Raw genomic sequence first — 18,722 nt, 5'->3', positions numbered from 1 at the left:
CACCCGTGGGTGTTTACACCGGGTGAAAACAAATAATTTTATAATTATTTCAATTGGTATCTTTTCTTTATTTTTATTGAATTTTTCTCATTTAAGTTTATTGATTAATAAGTAATAAGTCAAATTTAACACTAATATGCATTTATATCGTGGCCAAATCGTAAAATTGATCACGTTATGATGATGTGACCAATTATTTTATAAAATGGTGTTATTTCAAGAATCGAAATCAACTGCATAGTAAACAACCGCCATGATGGGCCGGATTCGGCCGATGTTGCCACATTACCGATACCTCAGAAATTGGGATTGTAATTCCCTGATTTGCCAACACATTAAGCCTAAATGGCCGACAATTTTGTGATTTTTTATTTAACTAGGTAATCTAAGTTACAAATATTAATTATTTATTTATTTAACTTCTTATTTGGTTAGTGAATTGGCTATTTCGAAGAATTTACAAGGAGATTTAAATAAGAAGATAGCAATACTACAGTTCACACTAAAAAGAGAGGTAGGGCCACAGAGAGCGAGATAGATATAAGTAGGTATTTGACTCAAGTTTTGTTCCAACTTTGCCCTCCATTTTTATCTGTAGCTTCATGGAGCTCATACGCTCATTTTTCGTGCATTATTTATTTTCTGTGGTGTGGTAGAACACAACAACCATAGAGCATCATGACAACAACTGAACAACAACAAAACAAAACGTCAAATGTCAATTTGCTGCATCAATCAATTTTCTGTATTTTGCACGGATAGGTATTTTGGGATCTCAATTTTTCTTTTTGCCGAGGTGCCAATTTTGTATTAAATATCTTACATTGGTGTTCAAATATCCAGCGTTTTATATTTAGAAAGTAATCAATAATAGTTTAGAACTAGAATGAGCAGAAAAGAGCATTTGAAAAAATCTCTTGGTATAACCGAGTACCCATGGAGTTCTGGTGCGTATTATGCATAAATGCGTATTTATTGGCATTAAATTTTCAAATTTACTTACTTAAATATCTTACATTGAATTAAAAACGCTATGGGAATATGAATGGATAATAATTAAGCTTGGGAGGGATGAGGGTTGGAAAAATGGTATTAAAATTTTGACACAAATTATTTTAGTAAAATAGGTACCCATTTTCCGTAATATTTATCGATTAATAACATTTTTACACTTAAATTACTGCTAGTTAGTAACTAAAACAATATTTGATGTTTATTGAGTTCATGTGAAGTACCTACCTATCATAAAATCGATTTTGTTGTTCTGAAGACATTTTGTTTGGTTAGAGGGTTGAGGATTATTTTCTTTACTTTTTTAGTATTTAAAAAAATAATAGACTAATCAGTTTCTATGTGTACTACCCACACATAGAACTGATGAAAAGGTAGATGTAAAACTTAGAAAAACTGTGAGCAGATATTGTTAAAAAATTGTAATGATGTTAGTAAAGATAGAGTATATGTCTGTACTTAAAAGACATGTTGTGGTGGTTAGATACACCCATAATATGCAGTTCATTTTGTTACCAGCAATCAATTGACATAATTTTTATGATATTTCAAAACAATGTTTCTTTATTTTACCTATTGAAAGAAGGCTCAAAGTGTATGAGTATTTAAAACACAAAATACCTACCTACATAGTATGAACTTCACTTGCCTAGCTTGCATGCTTGTATTCTACATAATTCTTGACTAAATTTCTTGTACTAGTCAATAAGCTGACAAAAAGACTTAATTATTTTTGACCACTTCTTAGAGGCAAAAATGACTATAATTAAGATTAAAGAGGGATGTTAAAAATGTTACAGATGACGAAGATCCTCATATGTCAGAAGTGAATATGCTGTTGAGGACAACCTACGAGAATCGGACCAGCGTTGCAGATATGCCTGGTACTAGTGGTAAGTGTAAACTTCTTTCTCAACCGTAATATTGTTTTGTTAATTTAAACAGGTTTTAACGCGATATGCAGGTAATACTGAATATTACCTGTATTTGCCTGATGTATGCATCATGAAAGTTTAAAATTAAATATTGTTTTGCTTCATTAAAATTACAATATTTACACTAATATTTTTTTAATTCAGGTCTACAACAGCTGCCTACACTGCCAACATCACCGATTATACCGGTTCAAAGGGTCCAAGTGAAGCAAGAGAGAGACTTATACTGGCCATTACACACGCACACACACACTCATACACATACTCATGCTCATGCTCATAAACCGATTGCTGGAACACAGTAAGTATTTCTGTAATATAATATCTTTGTTTTTTTTTAACTTGAATGATAAAAGCTAAAGCGAATTCACTATAAAAACAATCTGACCTTTGATGACCAACTGCTTTGCTCATACATTTGTGTTTTAGAGAGTACTAAATGTTTTTATCTATTTTATGGTACCCATAATGCAGGCTTTACTTAGTTTCGGTTTAGGCGGCGCAGTGTAAAACGTCCAAGGATAACATCAGTATTTGAGCCACAGGACCTCCACTGCTGAACATAGGCCGTCCCCAAAGATTTCCAGATTAGCTACATTTATATCTCTTTGCAGTCCATGTGCTCAAGTAATTTTCTGGTTGGCCACGGATACATTTATCTGCCGTGCCCCCACCAAGTCGAGCAAAAAAGCGGCACGGCCGTACCATCCTTTTCTCGAAGCAATAGCCCTCATTGCTTCGAGAAAAGGATGGTTCGGCCCTCGTTTTTATACTTAACAGTTGGCACCCCTGGCGATTGACAGGACCTTACTCTACAGTGGCGCCATCTTGATGAGTGCAAATGCGATAGTCCTCCTACCACTTTAGCGCTCACAAGTTGACGCCACTGTCTTCGCTACTAGCAAGTGACAGGACCTTACTCTACAGTGGCGCAAACTGGTGAGCGCTAAAACGATACCCCTCATTCAGGCCATTTTCGACCTAACTCTTTACAGCACATGCGGTGCCAGGATGCTGGACATCCAGCCAATAAGCCAGCCGTTCCCGATGCCGATGCGCTCTGTGATCCACACGCCGGCCGCAGAACTTCGCGAGGTGCGCCCTACGCCCGCTGAGAACATGCAACGGCTGTTCGCTTTCAAGAAGCTCACCAAGATTCTCCCACGGCAGAACCGCGCCGCCAATGCCGGTACGGCGACGCGTGGTAAGTGTTGACATTTACGTCCGTTTTCACAAATATTGCTATGAGGTCTGACAGTGCGCGTGGACGCACAGGGTGACATACCAACTAATCACAAAGCTCTATTCAACGCTGTACGTTCGATTTACTGCTTCACTTAAGCAAGTATCGTTTGTGAATATGGGCGTTAGATATTTTTCATCTAATGCAGGGGACGACAACCAGTGTCTTGTGCATGCAGCTTTTATTTTATCGTTGTCTCTTCAGTTTCTTATTTCAAAACCCAGCAAAAATTGTCTAAGCTGGTTACACTATAAGGTGTGTATGCCCTCTACTGCGGATGTCAAAAAGTGGCTTTTTCAAAACTTGAAAAATTTTAAAATTCTTATTTTGGCTTTTTTATCTGGAAAGTTTTCTTGAATGACTTGATCTAACAACATTCATTGTATCATATTAGCTTCTAAAAGCTACTTTTTAGTGGTGGTTGCTTTGTTTTGCTTTGCCACTGCGAACGTCACGGGGCACACGACATTATTACATAATCATTAATACAACCATTAAAATTTATTCTAGATTTGCAACATGGCTTACTTACTTATAATATACAGCTCTCTTCAAGTTCATAATGCTTACTAACAAATCAAACAACCTGTGTGCCCAGGTCCAACTAATAAAAACAGGCGCCACATTTATAAACTAATAGATTCCATTTTAACTCTGAAATAGAACCTTTGTGATACATCCTACTTTGTCATTACAATATTTAAAAATAGCTCACCAGCAAACTAAACAATCTCATTGCTCTTAAATTCAAAAACTCTCAGTTTGTCTTTACCACTCTTAGTTAACCAAGTGATGAATTGATATCGTCACATCATAATTTTTTTCCAATCAATAAAATTAACGGCATTTAGCTATTAAAATTTTCTAGCGTTAAGAGTCTCAAAGTAAATTTTAAATAAACTTGAAAAAAATCGCATTGCCTAAGGTGGGAATGTGTTTATGCAGCTCAGATGGTGTGCGCAGTCGTCCGGCAAGGGGAAAGGTCATGAGTTAGATTCCCACCTTAGGCAATTCGATTTGGTCAAGTTTATTCAAAATTTAACGTTCATATACCTACGATTAAGGTATTTTACGGCCTTTTTAGCAACCACAACGCGTAATCCTGTATTTGCGTCGACGAGTACGCCAGAAGTGACCCACCTGACCTTGACGAAGAACAGGGCCCAACTGGCGCTGAAGAGGCTTCAAAATAGCCGCAGCACAGTGAGCTGGGACAGCCATAGATGCGGTTCGTTGTCTTTTTCTTTTTAATAATAATAAATAATAACATGTCAACTTAGAGTTAGACAGTCTTATTCCAAAATTTTAAAATTACATACAAGTAATTTGTATTTTTAGGGTTCCGTAGCCAAAATGGCAAAAACGGTTATTGTATATCATCTAACAATGGATACTTTAGATAATACGTTTTCCTACATTCTGAATTATAATAACTATATCGAAGATGATGTGGTTCGCGCATTTCATGAAAAGTTACTTCGGTGCACATCATTTAGACCGCGTGAGCTAGAATTATTTCAACACCCTGAACTGATTGAACCTGTACCTAAAAATGAGACGCACCTTCAAGTAATTTATGACGGTGACGTGGGATTAGTGGGGCACTGGAGTTGTATTTATTACATTAATGGAATACTGCGTGTGTACGATAGTCTTGTTGGTGTTCTAGGAAAATCGCAAAAAATATATGTAAAAGCCTTGTTTCCGTATCTATCGGAGTCATGTATTCAGTTTCCAAGTGTTCAGCGACAACCGAATACTATTGATTGTGGTTTGTTTGCCATTGCTTTTGCCACCTCTTTAGCTCGGAATATTTATAAATACATATATAAAATTAATATTCATACATAAAAGTACAAGGCAAAATATCGGGAGAGTTTAGGCTCCATTCACCAGGTGTATAAATTGACATAATAAGTTTATTATATTTGCTGCTACGGAACCCTTTGTGCGCGAGCCCGACTCGCACTTGGCCGGTTTTTGATATTGAATGTATAGAAAGAAATATTGGTGACTCGTGACGTTCGCAGTAACGTATTCAGTTCTTACAGCTCTGCACGCTAGTCGCTAGCAGAAATGAAAATGCTGCTTCAGTGTTCTATAGTCTGGTCTGTGAGCACGTAGAATTTTGTCTAATGACCCCAAGCTACCCATCCTTATCGCTCGCGCGTTATATTGCTGTCGCGACTGTGCGACGGGCGCCCGCAGTGAGTGTGCGAGCGTGACAAAATTCTACGTGCTCACAGACCAGACTATAACTGCTGCAGCAGCTCTAGACCATTGTTTGGAGCGGGGTATAGTTTAAAATGCTGTTTCCACATTAAACGTCAACTTTAGTGCTCAATGTGTGATTATGTGTGTATGTGTTGCAAGGTTGGGTCTGAGACAGGTGGTCTAGTTTTGAACCACCATTGTGAACCACCATTGTGTATTCCTTCGGAATAGACCAACAACCACGAACTGTCAAACGAAACCGATTTCATGATGTCATTTGTGTGTCAGTTTTCAGCATTATTTCACTGTTTTGTACAATAATAATCAATCACTGAACCAGTCTCCACGTTTCTGAAACATCATTTCTCATAAACATCTGCGATTTCACTCACGTAAAATCTGTAAAGAATGTCTGAGCTCAAATTTTTTGCGTGCCAATGTGTGCTAACGAACTGTCAAATAGTTACACAAACGGTTCTGTGACGTCGCATTACGCATCTCTTTTTATCACGCAGTGTCGCTGCTAGTGACAACTCGCTCGCTCGACTGAGCGATTGTTCGTTGCCCTATTCCGCTAGGTATATGAACTTTAAGGTACAAGTCCAAGATGGTACTCACCTGCCATGTATCACGTAACGTAGCATGTAACGTATCCAACCTTCAAGTGAGTACGTCTCGTCCACGGTCATCGCGTATCTACTGCGAGCCGCCTTTGTGCTCGCAATGATGCCGCCACTTGGCGGGTCGCTGCGATCTCCCTGCGAACCTCGCGCGAGCAGCTCGCAGCGGGCTCGTGCCTATGTACTGACTTGATACAGTATTTGATACATTACATGATACACGGCTAGATGAGTACCCTGCTTTGGACTTGTACCTTTATGGTGTTGACTGACGAAGGCGTGTGGTACAGAGCGGTGGATGTTAAGTGCAGCAAGCGCGCGGCCGGAGCAGGTGCAAGCTTCGGGCGGGACACGCGCGCTTCGGCAGAGCACGGCGCCCGCGGCCGGCGAGACGCGCCAGCTGTTCACGATGCCGGCCGCGCCGCCGCCGCCGCCGCCGCCGCCGATTCCTGTCGTCGAGATTGAAGGTGAGGTGATAATTATTTTTAAACTTTCGTATTGCATCATTTGATTATTTTAAACAGGTTTTAAACGCAGTTGGGTAATAATAAAATATCACCTGTATTTGCCTGACGTTACGACCGGGTTGCACCGGCCGAGATCATAGGCTGATTGGAGCATCGAATGAATGATCCATATGGTGGGCGGAATCATCTTATTCTACCACGATGTTATTATTCCTTCAAGTACCGTCACACACTACACCAATTTGGGTCCCTATTCTGTGATACTTTGTTGATCTAACTTTATAAATCAATAGGTTATATTATTGTCTTATTATGGGAGACGACGTCCAGCTTACGGGCTAGATCTGGTTTGCGCACGCTTTTGGCCCGCCCGAGAAAAGTGAATTACTTCAAAACACGCTGCAACTGAATAGTGATAACTAAAGTAAATCATGGTGTGTAACTTTTGGTAGTTGATACTCCACGACACTGCCTTCACTAGTTTATGAGATTCAGTCATTGGCGGCCAAACCGACCGAGAGATGATAGTCCATTTATCAGTCTCAGGCAGGACAATAGTTGGGTATGTCTTATAATTTGTTACTTCAAATATCCTTCTATTTCAGATGTCCCTGAAACCAACACCACCACCCCCGCTGCCGAAGCCGAAGTTATCGCTGACGCATCAGACGAGCCTATTGATGGTAAATTAATTCATACCTTTACCATAATTAAATTAAAATAAAGTACAGGTGCAGAAGCAGATAAATAATTACATTCATTTGTTTTAAATTTTCATAGCGTAAGACCGCCTCAATGGTGTCGTTTCTTTTGTGTATTTCTTTATTTTCTTATATTGTGTGGTGTGAATTAATAGTATTTATCCATCTATTCATCTATTTTGCAGTGGAAATATCAAACAACTCTTCAAATGGAGGCGTCTCGTTAGAAGAAGAAATCGTCGAAATAGACGCACCCGATGAGACGGAAGCAAACGCCACGGCCGAGGAAAACAACAACAATAACAACGACAATGTCGTTAGCTCCGTCGTGGTTCTCAACGAGGTAACCGCTAACCACTCCATTGACACGCCGTGACGTCAAAAAATATTTGTTTCTGCAAATAGGCTTTTAAAGCGCTTTTACACGCCCCATAAGTCTAATCCAGCTTTTTAAACTACTTTATTGTAATAATTGGAAGTTAAAACAATACATTTTCAATCTATTTTAGGGAGCTGCAGCTACAAATGAAGTGGATGCTACTGATGGGCTGCAAAGCCCGGAGCGAAAGAGAAAGAGGGAAGCAAGCAACTCCTTCACTGCTCCAGAAGAAGGAGAGCCCGTCACCGTTAAGGAATTCAATCAGGTGTGTTTCCAGATAAGTCCAACGTACCTACTTCAGTTGCAGAAGTTCAACGACAACGGCACGACATTTTGGCGCTCGACACGTCACTTTTTGTTTTCATAAAATTTCTAGAAGCGCAATGCACGTCACAGAGGCGTCACTCCAGCACTTCCTCACGTTTCTAATTTGCAGGAGCCCTTAAGGACGCAGCACACTTATCAACCCGAAAAGGGATCGAAACCATATCACGGAATAATAATAAGTACTACATACAGAAGTTTTACTTCGCGAAGGTATTTAAAGAAATGTATGCTCAATGTCATTAACAATATGGTGTAATTTAGCCTGTATCAAGAGTCAAGCACCATTTTGTTGACAAACGTCAGTGATCGGTACTGCGCCGAAGACATAGGGCCGACTTCGGTAAAATGATGTGTGACGTGAGGTGCCAAACTGCGAAAAATGGCGGAGGAAATACATGAATAAGCATGAATTATATTTTGTGTTTCTAATATTATTCAGGCAGTTAAAAATACTGCAGAGTATTAATTTTTACATATGGTTTATTGTCTTTACAATGCAAATGGGCGAAGAATACGTGCGTGCGTCAATACTCGCTCGTGATTTTCCTGTCGATTTGGTATCTCAGGAGGGTTAGTCGCGCGTGTTTTGTTTTCGATGCAAACTCGCGGAGATGAACAGGCCTGCTAGTACAGACTTATTGAGGCGCGGTAAAGCGTAGTTTTCATGAGATTTCAAGCGTCGCTAAGAGCCGTTGAGTCTCCATTTCACCGGAGTCGTCAATGCTGCACGGCGTCACCTGGAGTAGTTGCGCGCCGGTTCTTGTAGCAGCTTAACGGCGCTCGCAAGCTGCTTACTAATTTTTAGCTTTTCGGCATGTCATTTCCAACCGTATGACATAAAATGAAGGTTTTGTTTAAATTATGCGCCATCAAATTAAATACGTGAAGGCGAAGACGTTGAAGTAGCGTCACTGCGCCACTTCTAGTTTACATAAAATTTCTAGAAGCGCAATGTACGTCACGGTATTGGCGCTGCGACTGACTGCTGCGGCAATTGCGCCACAGAGGCGTCACTGCAGCACTTCCTCACGTTTCTAATTTGCAGAAGCCCTTAAGGACGTAGCACACTTATCAACTCGAAAAAGGATCATTACCGTATTAACTCGAGGCGGTTAGTATTATTTGTATGAAACTCCATACTGCAACGCACACTTCCGCACCGTACCGCAAACGCCTCGCTTCGCGTTTGACAACTCCCGAAAAGTGATGACAGCGCACGAAAGACGATAAGGTGTTGATCCCTATCAGAGTTGATAAGTCTGCTATGACTCAGTTTCTTCTGGCACCTCACGTCACATCATTTTACCGAAGTCCGCCCTATAGCTTCGGCGAAGTACCGATCACTGACGTTTGTCAACAAAATGGTGCTTCACTCTTGAGACAAGCTAAATTACACCATATTGTTAACTAGCGGCCGCCCGCGACTTCGTACGCGTAGATCCCGTTTTACCCCCTTCATCTATCTTACGCGGTTTAGATTTTTTCATACAAATGTTTTTTCCCGCTAACTCCCGATCCCGTGGGAATTTTGCAATATCCTGTTGTAACTAAGCTTTAAGTTTACTAAGGTACCTGCATGCCAAATTTCAAGCGTCTAACTTAAGCGGTTTAGATTTTTCATACAAAAGGATTTTCCCGCTAACTCCTGTTCCCGCGGGAATTTTACAATATCCTGTTGTTACTAAGCTTTAAGTTTACTAAGGTACCTGCATGCCAAATTTCAAGCGTCTAACTTAAGCGGTTTAGATTTTGCATACAAAAGGATTTTCCCGCTAATTCCTGTTCCCGTGGGAATTCTTAAGTATACTATAACCTGCCCAGGAGTATGAAGAATAATTGTACCAAGTTTCGTTAAAATCTGTCGAGTAGTTTTTGTTTCTATAAGGAACATACAGACAGACAGACAGACAAAATTTTACTGATTGCATTTTTGGCATCAGTATCGATCACTAATCACCCCCTGATAGTTATTTTGAAAATATATTTCATGTACAGAATTGACCTTTCTACAGATTTATTATAAGTATAGATGACATTGAGCATACATTTTTTTAAATACCTTCGCGAAGTAAAACTTCTGTACGTAGTAATTATTATTATTCTGTGGTTATACCTAAAATGGCATACACTTCTTCCATAACAATTTGTGCAAAACTCCAGAGCCTGCTTCGTCTGCTGGAGTGCCCGGTGTGCCTGGAGTGGATGGAGCCGCCGATGTCGCAGTGCCGGCGCGGGCACCTGGTGTGCGGCCGCTGCCGCGCGCGCCTCGCCTCCTGCCCCGTCTGCCGGACCACTTTCTCGTCTGTACGGAACCGCGCCATGGAGGGGGTCAGTATAGCGCCGCTGGTACACCCGGAGCGGACGGAGCCGATGGCGCAGTCAGGGTTGCCAACTCTACGTATTTTTACGTAGATCTACGTATTTTAAGCCTTCCTTGCAAACCTACGAACTTTAGTCCCAGAATCTACGTATTTTCTATCAAATTTGCAAAATAGGCTGAATGGGCATCGTTTCCTTTACTTTCGCGAAAAAGTTCGATCATGGTTCCGATCACGGTTATTTGGCATGTGGCAAAAGTCGGAACTAATGTTATTTTGACATTTCCCCATAGAAAAAATGCTGTACAGCGCCCCCCTGTAAATGTCACTGACGCTTTAAAATTATTTCGAACTGAGATTGTGCTAAGATTTCGAAGGTGTTGTTGTATTTTGATATTTTAAATACCTTATGAGTGCTGCCCATAATTATGTATTCTTTCTTCAGTTCTTCTTTAATATGGTGATGTATATTAATATACATGCGAAGATAATAATGACCGCCAATAGGGTAAAAAGGGTTGCTTGATGTGATTTCATGTTCTTTCTTCACGATTTCATTGGCTCGAGTGGCAGGGTCGCCATGAAGTATGTTGAGTCTTGAGGATGAATCAATACAAATGATGATCTTCAGAGGTGTTTATTAAAACATCTTCTCTCAACCAGTTTTCCACTTATAATGATATAAAATCTAGTTACATAAATTACTTAAATTATTCTTACGAAATCTGCCTTACTATGCTTTTAAAGCGCATACTCTGCTACTTTATGTTGTAGACACTATTAATAATTATGTTACTGTTAAACACTAAATAGCGACTTATTACACCCGTCTGCCGGACCACCTTCTCGTCCGTGCGCAACCGCGCCATGGAGGGGGTCAGTATAGCGCCGCTGGCACACCCGGAGCGGACGGAGCCGATGTCGCAGTCAGGGTTGCCAACTCTACGTATTTTATACGTAGATCTACGTATTTTAAGCCTTCCTTGCAAACCTTCGAACTTTAGTCTCAGAATCTACGTATTTTCTATCAAATTTGCAAAATAGGCTGAATGGGCATCGTTTCCTTTACTTTCGCGAAAAAGTTCGATCATGGTTCCGATCACGGTTATTTGGCATGTGGCAAAAGTCGGAACTAATGTTATTTTGACATTTCCCCATAGAAAAAATGCTCTACAGCGCCCCCCTGTAAATGTCACTGACGCTTTAAAATTATTTCGAACTGAGATTGTGCTAAGATTTCGAAGGTGTTGTTGTATTTTGATATTTTAAATACCTTATGAGTGCTGCCCATAATTATGTATTCTTTCTTCAGTTCTTCTTTAATATGGTGATGTATATTAATATACATGCGAAGATAATAATGACCGCCAATAGGGTAAAAAGGGTTGCTTGATGTGATTTCATGTTCTTTCTTCACGATTTCATTGGCTCGAGTGGCAGGGTCGCCATGAAGTATGTTGAGTCTTGAGGATGAATCAATACAAATGATGATCTTCAGAGGTGTTTATTAAAACATCTTCTCTCAACCAGTTTTCCACTTATAATGATATAAAATCTAGTTACATAAATTACTTAAATTATTCTTACGAAATCTGCCTTACTATGCTTTTAAAGCGCATACTCTGCTACTTTATGTTGTAGACACTATTAATAATTATGTTACTGTTAAACACTAAATAGCGACTTATTACACCCGTCTGCCGGACCACCTTCTCGTCCGTGCGCAACCGCGCCATGGAGGGGGTCAGTATAGCGCCGCTGGCACACCCGGAGCGGACGGAGCCGATGTCGCAGTCAGGGTTGCCAACTCTACGTATTTTATACGTAGATCTACGTATTTTAAGCCTTCCTTGCAAACCTTCGAACTTTAGTCTCAGAATCTACGTATTTTCTATCAAATTTGCAAAATAGGCTGAATGGGCATCGTTTCCTTTACTTTCGCGAAAAAGTTCGATCATGGTTCCGACGGTTATTTGGCATGTGGCAAAAGTCGGAACTAATGTTATTTTGACATTTCCCCATAGAAAAAATGCTGTACAGCGCCCCCCTGTAAATGTCACTGACGCTATAAAAATATTTCGAACTGAGATTGTGCTAAGATTTCGAAGGTGTTGTTGTATTTTGATATTTTAAATACCTTATGAGTGCTGCCCATAATTATGTATTCTTTCTTCAGTTCTTCTTTAATATGGTGATGTATATTAATATACATGCGAAGATAATAATGACCAAATGATGATCTTCAGAGGTGTTTATTAAAACATCTTCTCTCAACCAGTTTTACACGTATAATGATATAAAATCTATTTACATAAATTACTTTAATTATTCTTACGAAATCTGCCTTACTATGCTTTTAAAGCGCATACTCTGCTACTTTATGTTGTAGACACTATTAATAATTATGTTACTGTTAAACACTAAATAGCGACTTATTACACCCGTCTGCCGGACCACCTTCTCGTCCGTGCGCAACCGCGCCATGGAGGGGGTCAGTATAGCGCCGCTGGCACACCCGGAGCGGACGGAGCCGAGGGCACAGTCCGGCGTGGGGGATATTTAACGCAATTTCACGAGTGTTCAACGTAAAACCTCGGTTTTTTTAAATAAACAACTTGATAAAATCGAACTGCCTAAGGCGGGAATCGAACGACCTTTCGCTTTCTGGCGACTACTCTTCCAACTGTTTAGGTGTTTGAATTAGATATGAGACGTATTTACTAGAACAGATCCACACACTAGGTATTTTACAGTACTAGGCGGTACCTATTCCAATTTTTTAAATACTTGATCCACCTAGTATTTTATAAATTACACGATTTCCGACCCTACTGTCAAAGTAATAGAGGTTATTATTGCGTAATGCGTAGTCGTGTATTACGCGCCGTAGTCCGCACTAGTCGCGTCAAGTATGCTAAATTACTACGTATTAGGTGGATTAGGTATATGGATCGAGTATTAATAAATACTAGGAATAGGTGCACCTAGTATCAAATTTACCTAGTCTCTAGTTTGAATGCGAAAGAGTATAGGTGTGTGGTCTCATTTGCAAGTTGCTGAGTTGTCGCGGGCACCTTATCTCACTCCTGTAGGCCTAAGATGCGCGCCGCGATAAGCGGTTATCACAACCATTTAATCGATTTTGCCCATACATTTTGACGTCGATAAAAGTTATCACGGCGCGCATCTTTGGCCTACAGTGTGCCTACCATGAGTTTACGTTATGTGAGCTCGCTAGCGAATACTTCAAAAAATTCTATGAAGATTTTATTTCTTGAAAGTAGCCGCTAGCGGCGCTGCACAATATGTCATACATTTAAATGTAATTTTTTTACGCAGTCGCTAGCGAGCACACCTAACGTAATCTCATGGTAGGCACACTGGACTCGTGTTACGCGTGGTGCGAGCTCTCTAGTCTTGTGTTGTGCAGGTGGCTGAGATGGTTCGCTACCCGTGCCGGCACGGCTGCGGGCGCGAGGTGCGGCTGCGGCGGCGCGCGGCGCACGAGGCGTCGTGCGAGGCGCGCCGCTACAACTGCCCCGCGCCGGGCTGCGCCGACCGCGCGCCGCTGCCGAGGGACAGCCTGCACCAGCACTTCCAGGTCAGTGGCTGAGGCCCCGACCACACTGGCGTCACTCGGACGTCATCGTCTCATAGCGCGGCGCACGAGGCGTCGTGCGAGGCGCGCCGCTACAACTGCCCCGCGCCGGGCTGCGCCGACCGCGCGCCGCTGCCACGTGATAGCTTGCACCAGCACTTCCAGGTCAGTGACTCAAACCGCACTTTGTCAGTGGCTAAGGCATTCCCCATTCTAGCGTTTTTCATAGGTCTTCGTCTCAGCCGTGCTGGCACGGCTACGGCCACGAGGCGTGAGAGGCGCGGCGATTGCGCGCCGCTGCCACGGGTTAGCCTGCACCAGCACTTTCAGATTAAGGCCTGAATACTAAATAATTAAGAGCCAAAACACAGGACGCGTAGCGATGCCAGAGCTGTATCACTGCGTCGTTTTACATAGAAATATCTGGGGCGTGTGCGCTGCGGCGCCGCACCAAACTTGCAACCACCGAGAAAAGGCGGGAAAAGTGAATGCGCGTAGACGTCAGAGTGGTACGTCAAGTATTTATTGGCTGCTATTATTCTTATGGTGCGTCCACTGCTGGTCATCCTGCTCACCCTGCTCTTGAGTGAGCAGGATTTCGAGTTTGCCGCGCGAGCCCGTTCGCCAAATGTGGACGCACCATTAGAATTTGCTAGCAAAATGGCGATTGCCATGGCAACCGCCGAAAACTTTAGCATGTTTTCGGCTAGGACACGTTTGCTAAACTTCAAAAGTGACGTTTCCCATACATTTTTGTGACAGTGACAGCACTTACCGCTAAAAGGACGCCACTTAATAGCTTACTTATTAGCCCTAGCTAGCGCAATTTTCCGCCAGACGTCCCCAATGATGTGTAATCACATTGTAGTCAATCTTGACAGTGGTTTTACCAACACCTCTCTCTGCAGAGCAAGCACCCCGCCATGATCAAGACGGGCAGCAAGCACAAGTTCTCGCTGAAGGTGAACTCGGAGCAGCACGAGTCGTGGCTGGTGGCGGCGCTGCACGAGTACTTCTCGCTGCGCGTGGACGCCGACTTGCGCGCGTGGGGCGTGCACGTGCACGTGGCCTACATCGGGCCCAAGTGCCACGCCAAACACTACACCTACGAGGTGAGCTGAGCGCAATAGACATGTTCACACCACCAATAATTTGACGTATAGTTCCAAAATACTGGACTGTCCTGTCGATGACATTGACAGTGGGGCGCCACCGTCAATACCGGATCGCTGGTTCAGATTTTTGCCATGTTGGAAACCATATAGTTGAACGATGGTAGCGCCCCCCTGTCATTGAGTTTGGTGGGACAGTTCAGCGTGGGTCATCTATACTTTTTAAAACTGTCAAAACGAAACTCTCCCATAGATTTTGTATGGCACTACAAGCAAGTGACGTCACTATTTTGTCTACTCAATCAAACTACTTTTTTTCAATTACAATGCGAACAAAAATCGTAATTTACAGGTAATTTAAAATTAATTAAGTTTTTAAGACCAGAATGAAGGGTCTTTTTAAAAAAGTTGTGGTTTCGAATTATTGGGGTATGGTGTCAAACTGTCTATTTATACAGTGTGTTCTGCTTCAACTTCCTATACTTACGTTTTCTTCTTGAATTAATGGACTCTTTTGTTATTTTAAAGCTGATGAATAAATATGCTATCATTTGAAAGCCAACTTCGTCAAGAATTAACAAATAATAATAATAAAAAAACCATTGATTCAATGTAATAAGAAAAAAAATCGATACATAAGTCGATAGGATTTAATTATGGGCCATCTCTAGTATACTGTCAAACTCGAAACGACATAGGAATCATTTTCGTTGAAAAATAAGTAACTAAGCCTGTGACGCCAACTGGTGAGCGCTGAATCGGTAGGAGCACTATCGTATTTACACTCACCAGGATATCGCCACCGTAAAGCAAGTTGCTGTCACTCGTCAGTGGTGACAGTGGTGCCAACTGTTAAGTATAAAAATGATAGCCTCATTGTATAATCATATTTCCAGGTGTCCATAGTCGGGCAGAACAACTCCCGCAAGCTCTCATACACGCGCGCCACCCACAGCGACCTGGAGAACTACTCGCTCAACGTCAGTTCCCAAGACTGTTTCCACCTCACCATCGACCAGGCATTAGCTTTCCTTCGCATCAAGAACCGCCACAGCGAGCCAGACAAGTTCCTCGTCTTCCACGTCGAGATCAACGAGATTGACACGGAGAACAGAGACTCGGACTCCTGATTCGGATCCATAAATCAAATGCTCCGGCGGCGCATCGCCAAGGCCACTAAAATGGCTCGGCGCACCAAATTCAAGAAACAATGGCCCGAGATGATCAAGGAAGTGATGCAGTGAACTGTGATGTGTGTCCGCTCTCGAATACGAGGTATCGTTATCGGTTACTATCTTCTTTGTAGGACGTTAAGCGGAATTGTTTTTCACCTTTCTTCTTTAAAGTTTTTGTGATGATATACCGTAGCCATGACCGATTCATGTGTAACCCCAGCAAAATGCCGATTTATTTGTATTCAGATGAACTCGTAGCATTTTTTTTATTTTTTATTATAGGTAAAATACCTGTATTATAGTCCCTTCAGTCAAATCTATTTTCTTGAATACTTGTGAAAACACCTCTCGGTACATTTACTTGAGTGCTCTAGTCATTCATTTAAATTTTTGGTAAGAGGTAACGTTTTGCGGGGGTAACGCAAACAACAGATTGCGATACTTGTCTAGAAATGGGGCGTTGGCGTGACACACTCACAGGTGATGAAATTCTGCAGTGATTGTTGTGACGTATACGTTATTGAGTCGCTTGACAAAGAAATGGACTTTACATAACTTTTAGTATAAGTTCAATACTGTCATATATTTTAGACAAGTTAACTGTATAATTTAGTCAGACAGAAAACTTGTGCATCGTCCGCCTTGGGATAGGCCAAAATAAATATGCCAGTATAATGGAATAGTAACTTGCAACTTGCATGTCAGTTGATGGCATGTGTTTCTCGCTAGAGTTATGTGCCAGCGCAACCGACGGTTTTAAAGTGTATTTGAATAACATATTTTATCAGAAATGTAAGCAGCAAACCCTTCATCTTTACGGTTGTACGTTCATTGCTCACGTATGTCGTTTGTAACACCTTGATTACGCATATTGCATGTCAGAAAATCCAATCTTTGCATTCTTCTCGCATGCCAGAGACTGACTAGCCGTTTATCTTATTAAAACACATTAAAGTAACTACGTTCACAGTACTGGCACGTATATTACGGCCTTTAGTTAATTGTATTTTATGAAATAATAGAAAAAGCAGTTCACAACTGTCCTGCCTGTCTCAAATAAGTTTTTATTATCATGCACCCGGGCTATAAATTATCATCATCGATTTATTGGTAAATAGAGAAATCCATATAATGTTATTTTACACGCATGTTAATTTATATCGTTTCGTTTAAAAATTCGGAATTTGTTAAATTTTTATTAATAGATAATGTTAAGTTTATAACATCTTAATGGAATAGTGAATCTAAGGGCCACTTAGATTTTCGATATTAAATAAAATGTAGGCTATTTCAAAAACTTTTCTATCGACTACGAGATACAATGTTTTAAGATTTTGGCCGTAAGACCTTATTTTGTGTGCATAAGAAAACCATACTAACATTAAGACACTTGAATCAGGTACTTGTTTTAATATAAAACCAGTAAGTACTAACCCTTTTTAATGAGTAACTGTAAATATAACCAAAGAGGATAGAAGATCCTAACATAACTATCATATAAGCTATTATGTAACAGCTGTTAGTTTGCAATAGCCGTTTTATGATTAGTGAACAATAGATGATTAATTTCTATAGTTATTCAACTAAGTGTCTAGAGCTGTTATAAGGCTTTAGTTTAGTTATTAGATTATATTATACAATATTCATATACCTATTATGTAGTTGGCGTTTAGAAGAACTAGATTTTAATATTTTATTATATGATCTTAATCAACTATTAAATTATGGCGAAGTCCAAGTTAAGAAAAGTGTCATACGATTATGCTATATTGATCAGTGCGAATGCGAATATTCTTTTATAACGTGAATATTCGTCTTATATGACGAATGCATGCGTTAATAGGGGACTCGACATCACGGATAATGAGCCAGTGTCTCATACATTACCGATTTTTAAATGAATTATCTGAGAATAGTCCCCTATTTGGCATATTTTGAAAAAGCAGTAAAATAGATGTAAATGGTAAAAAAGTACTTATGATTTGTGCGCATCATAACGTCTCATTCTCGTATGTAATAAAATAAGTCAGTATTTGTTTGCATCGACTGGGGTGTATCCTACTATTTCCTTGTCTTAAGTCAGTGTTATAAGCGCCACAAGGGAACTTAAACCGCCTATCCCACCTTTATCGCACCATATTGTGAATACGTTCTCACTTATAGGATATAATTAATTATGTTAAAACCATTTTTCCCATTGTGTGTTTCAATTTCTATGAAAATGTGGGATACACCCAGGATCTGCATATGCTTATTTTAGTGCCCATATAAAATTAAGATTGATGTTTTTACGGTACTCTACAAAAATATATTTATATGATCTCATTTTGGTATATGTGTAATTGATTGTAAATTAAAAAATATATAAAAACAGTAGATTAGTTTTACACAAATATTAATCACGAATATTACGTCTGAATGTTACAAAAATATTTAATCATTTTGATTGATATAACATCAAATAAAACAAATAAATTCTTAAATACGTTCTTTTATTTCTTTTCACGTATTCTAAAATAACTTATTAAATAGTAATAAAACAATATACTTTAAAGCGACATGTATAAATAATACACTATTGCTTATTGGATACTACGTCATTTCTACAAAAAACTATTTCCA

General features: G+C 40.4%; 1 protein-coding gene across 4 annotated transcripts; it reads left to right on the top strand.

Annotated features, from left to right (window-relative positions):
• Positions 1-711: 711 nt before the first annotated feature.
• LOC114353325 (uncharacterized) lies at positions 712-18,446 on the top strand. 4 transcript variants are annotated; one of them, XM_028305280.1, is made up of 14 exons: positions 712-947; positions 1,812-1,904; positions 2,091-2,247; positions 2,942-3,150; positions 4,274-4,417; positions 6,335-6,490; positions 7,096-7,173; positions 7,377-7,534; positions 7,701-7,835; positions 10,058-10,174; positions 12,656-12,706; positions 13,646-13,816; positions 14,722-14,925; positions 15,822-18,446. In XM_028305280.1, the coding sequence occupies exons 1-14, from the start codon at positions 887-889 to the stop codon at positions 16,053-16,055; spliced, it is 1,968 nt and encodes a 655-aa protein (XP_028161081.1). In that variant the 5' UTR covers positions 712-886; the 3' UTR covers positions 16,056-18,446. The 4 variants fall into 4 exon arrangements, with proteins under 4 accessions (XP_028161081.1, XP_028161078.1, XP_028161080.1 ...); XM_028305277.1 differs by having other exon boundaries at positions 713-947; positions 6,314-6,490; XM_028305279.1 differs by lacking the exon at positions 12,656-12,706 and adding an exon at positions 11,049-11,091 and having other exon boundaries at positions 739-947; positions 6,314-6,490; positions 10,058-10,182.
• Positions 18,447-18,722: the final 276 nt, after the last annotated feature.

This window comes from Ostrinia furnacalis, unplaced genomic scaffold (genome assembly GCF_004193835.3).
Source record: "Ostrinia furnacalis isolate ACB-3 unplaced genomic scaffold, ASM419383v2 OfSCF1653, whole genome shotgun sequence".
In the NCBI taxonomy this organism is placed as follows: Eukaryota; Metazoa; Arthropoda; class Insecta; order Lepidoptera; family Crambidae; genus Ostrinia; species Ostrinia furnacalis.
The sequence above is the reverse complement of the archived record's forward strand: the minus strand, read 5'-3'. Positions and strand labels throughout refer to the sequence as shown.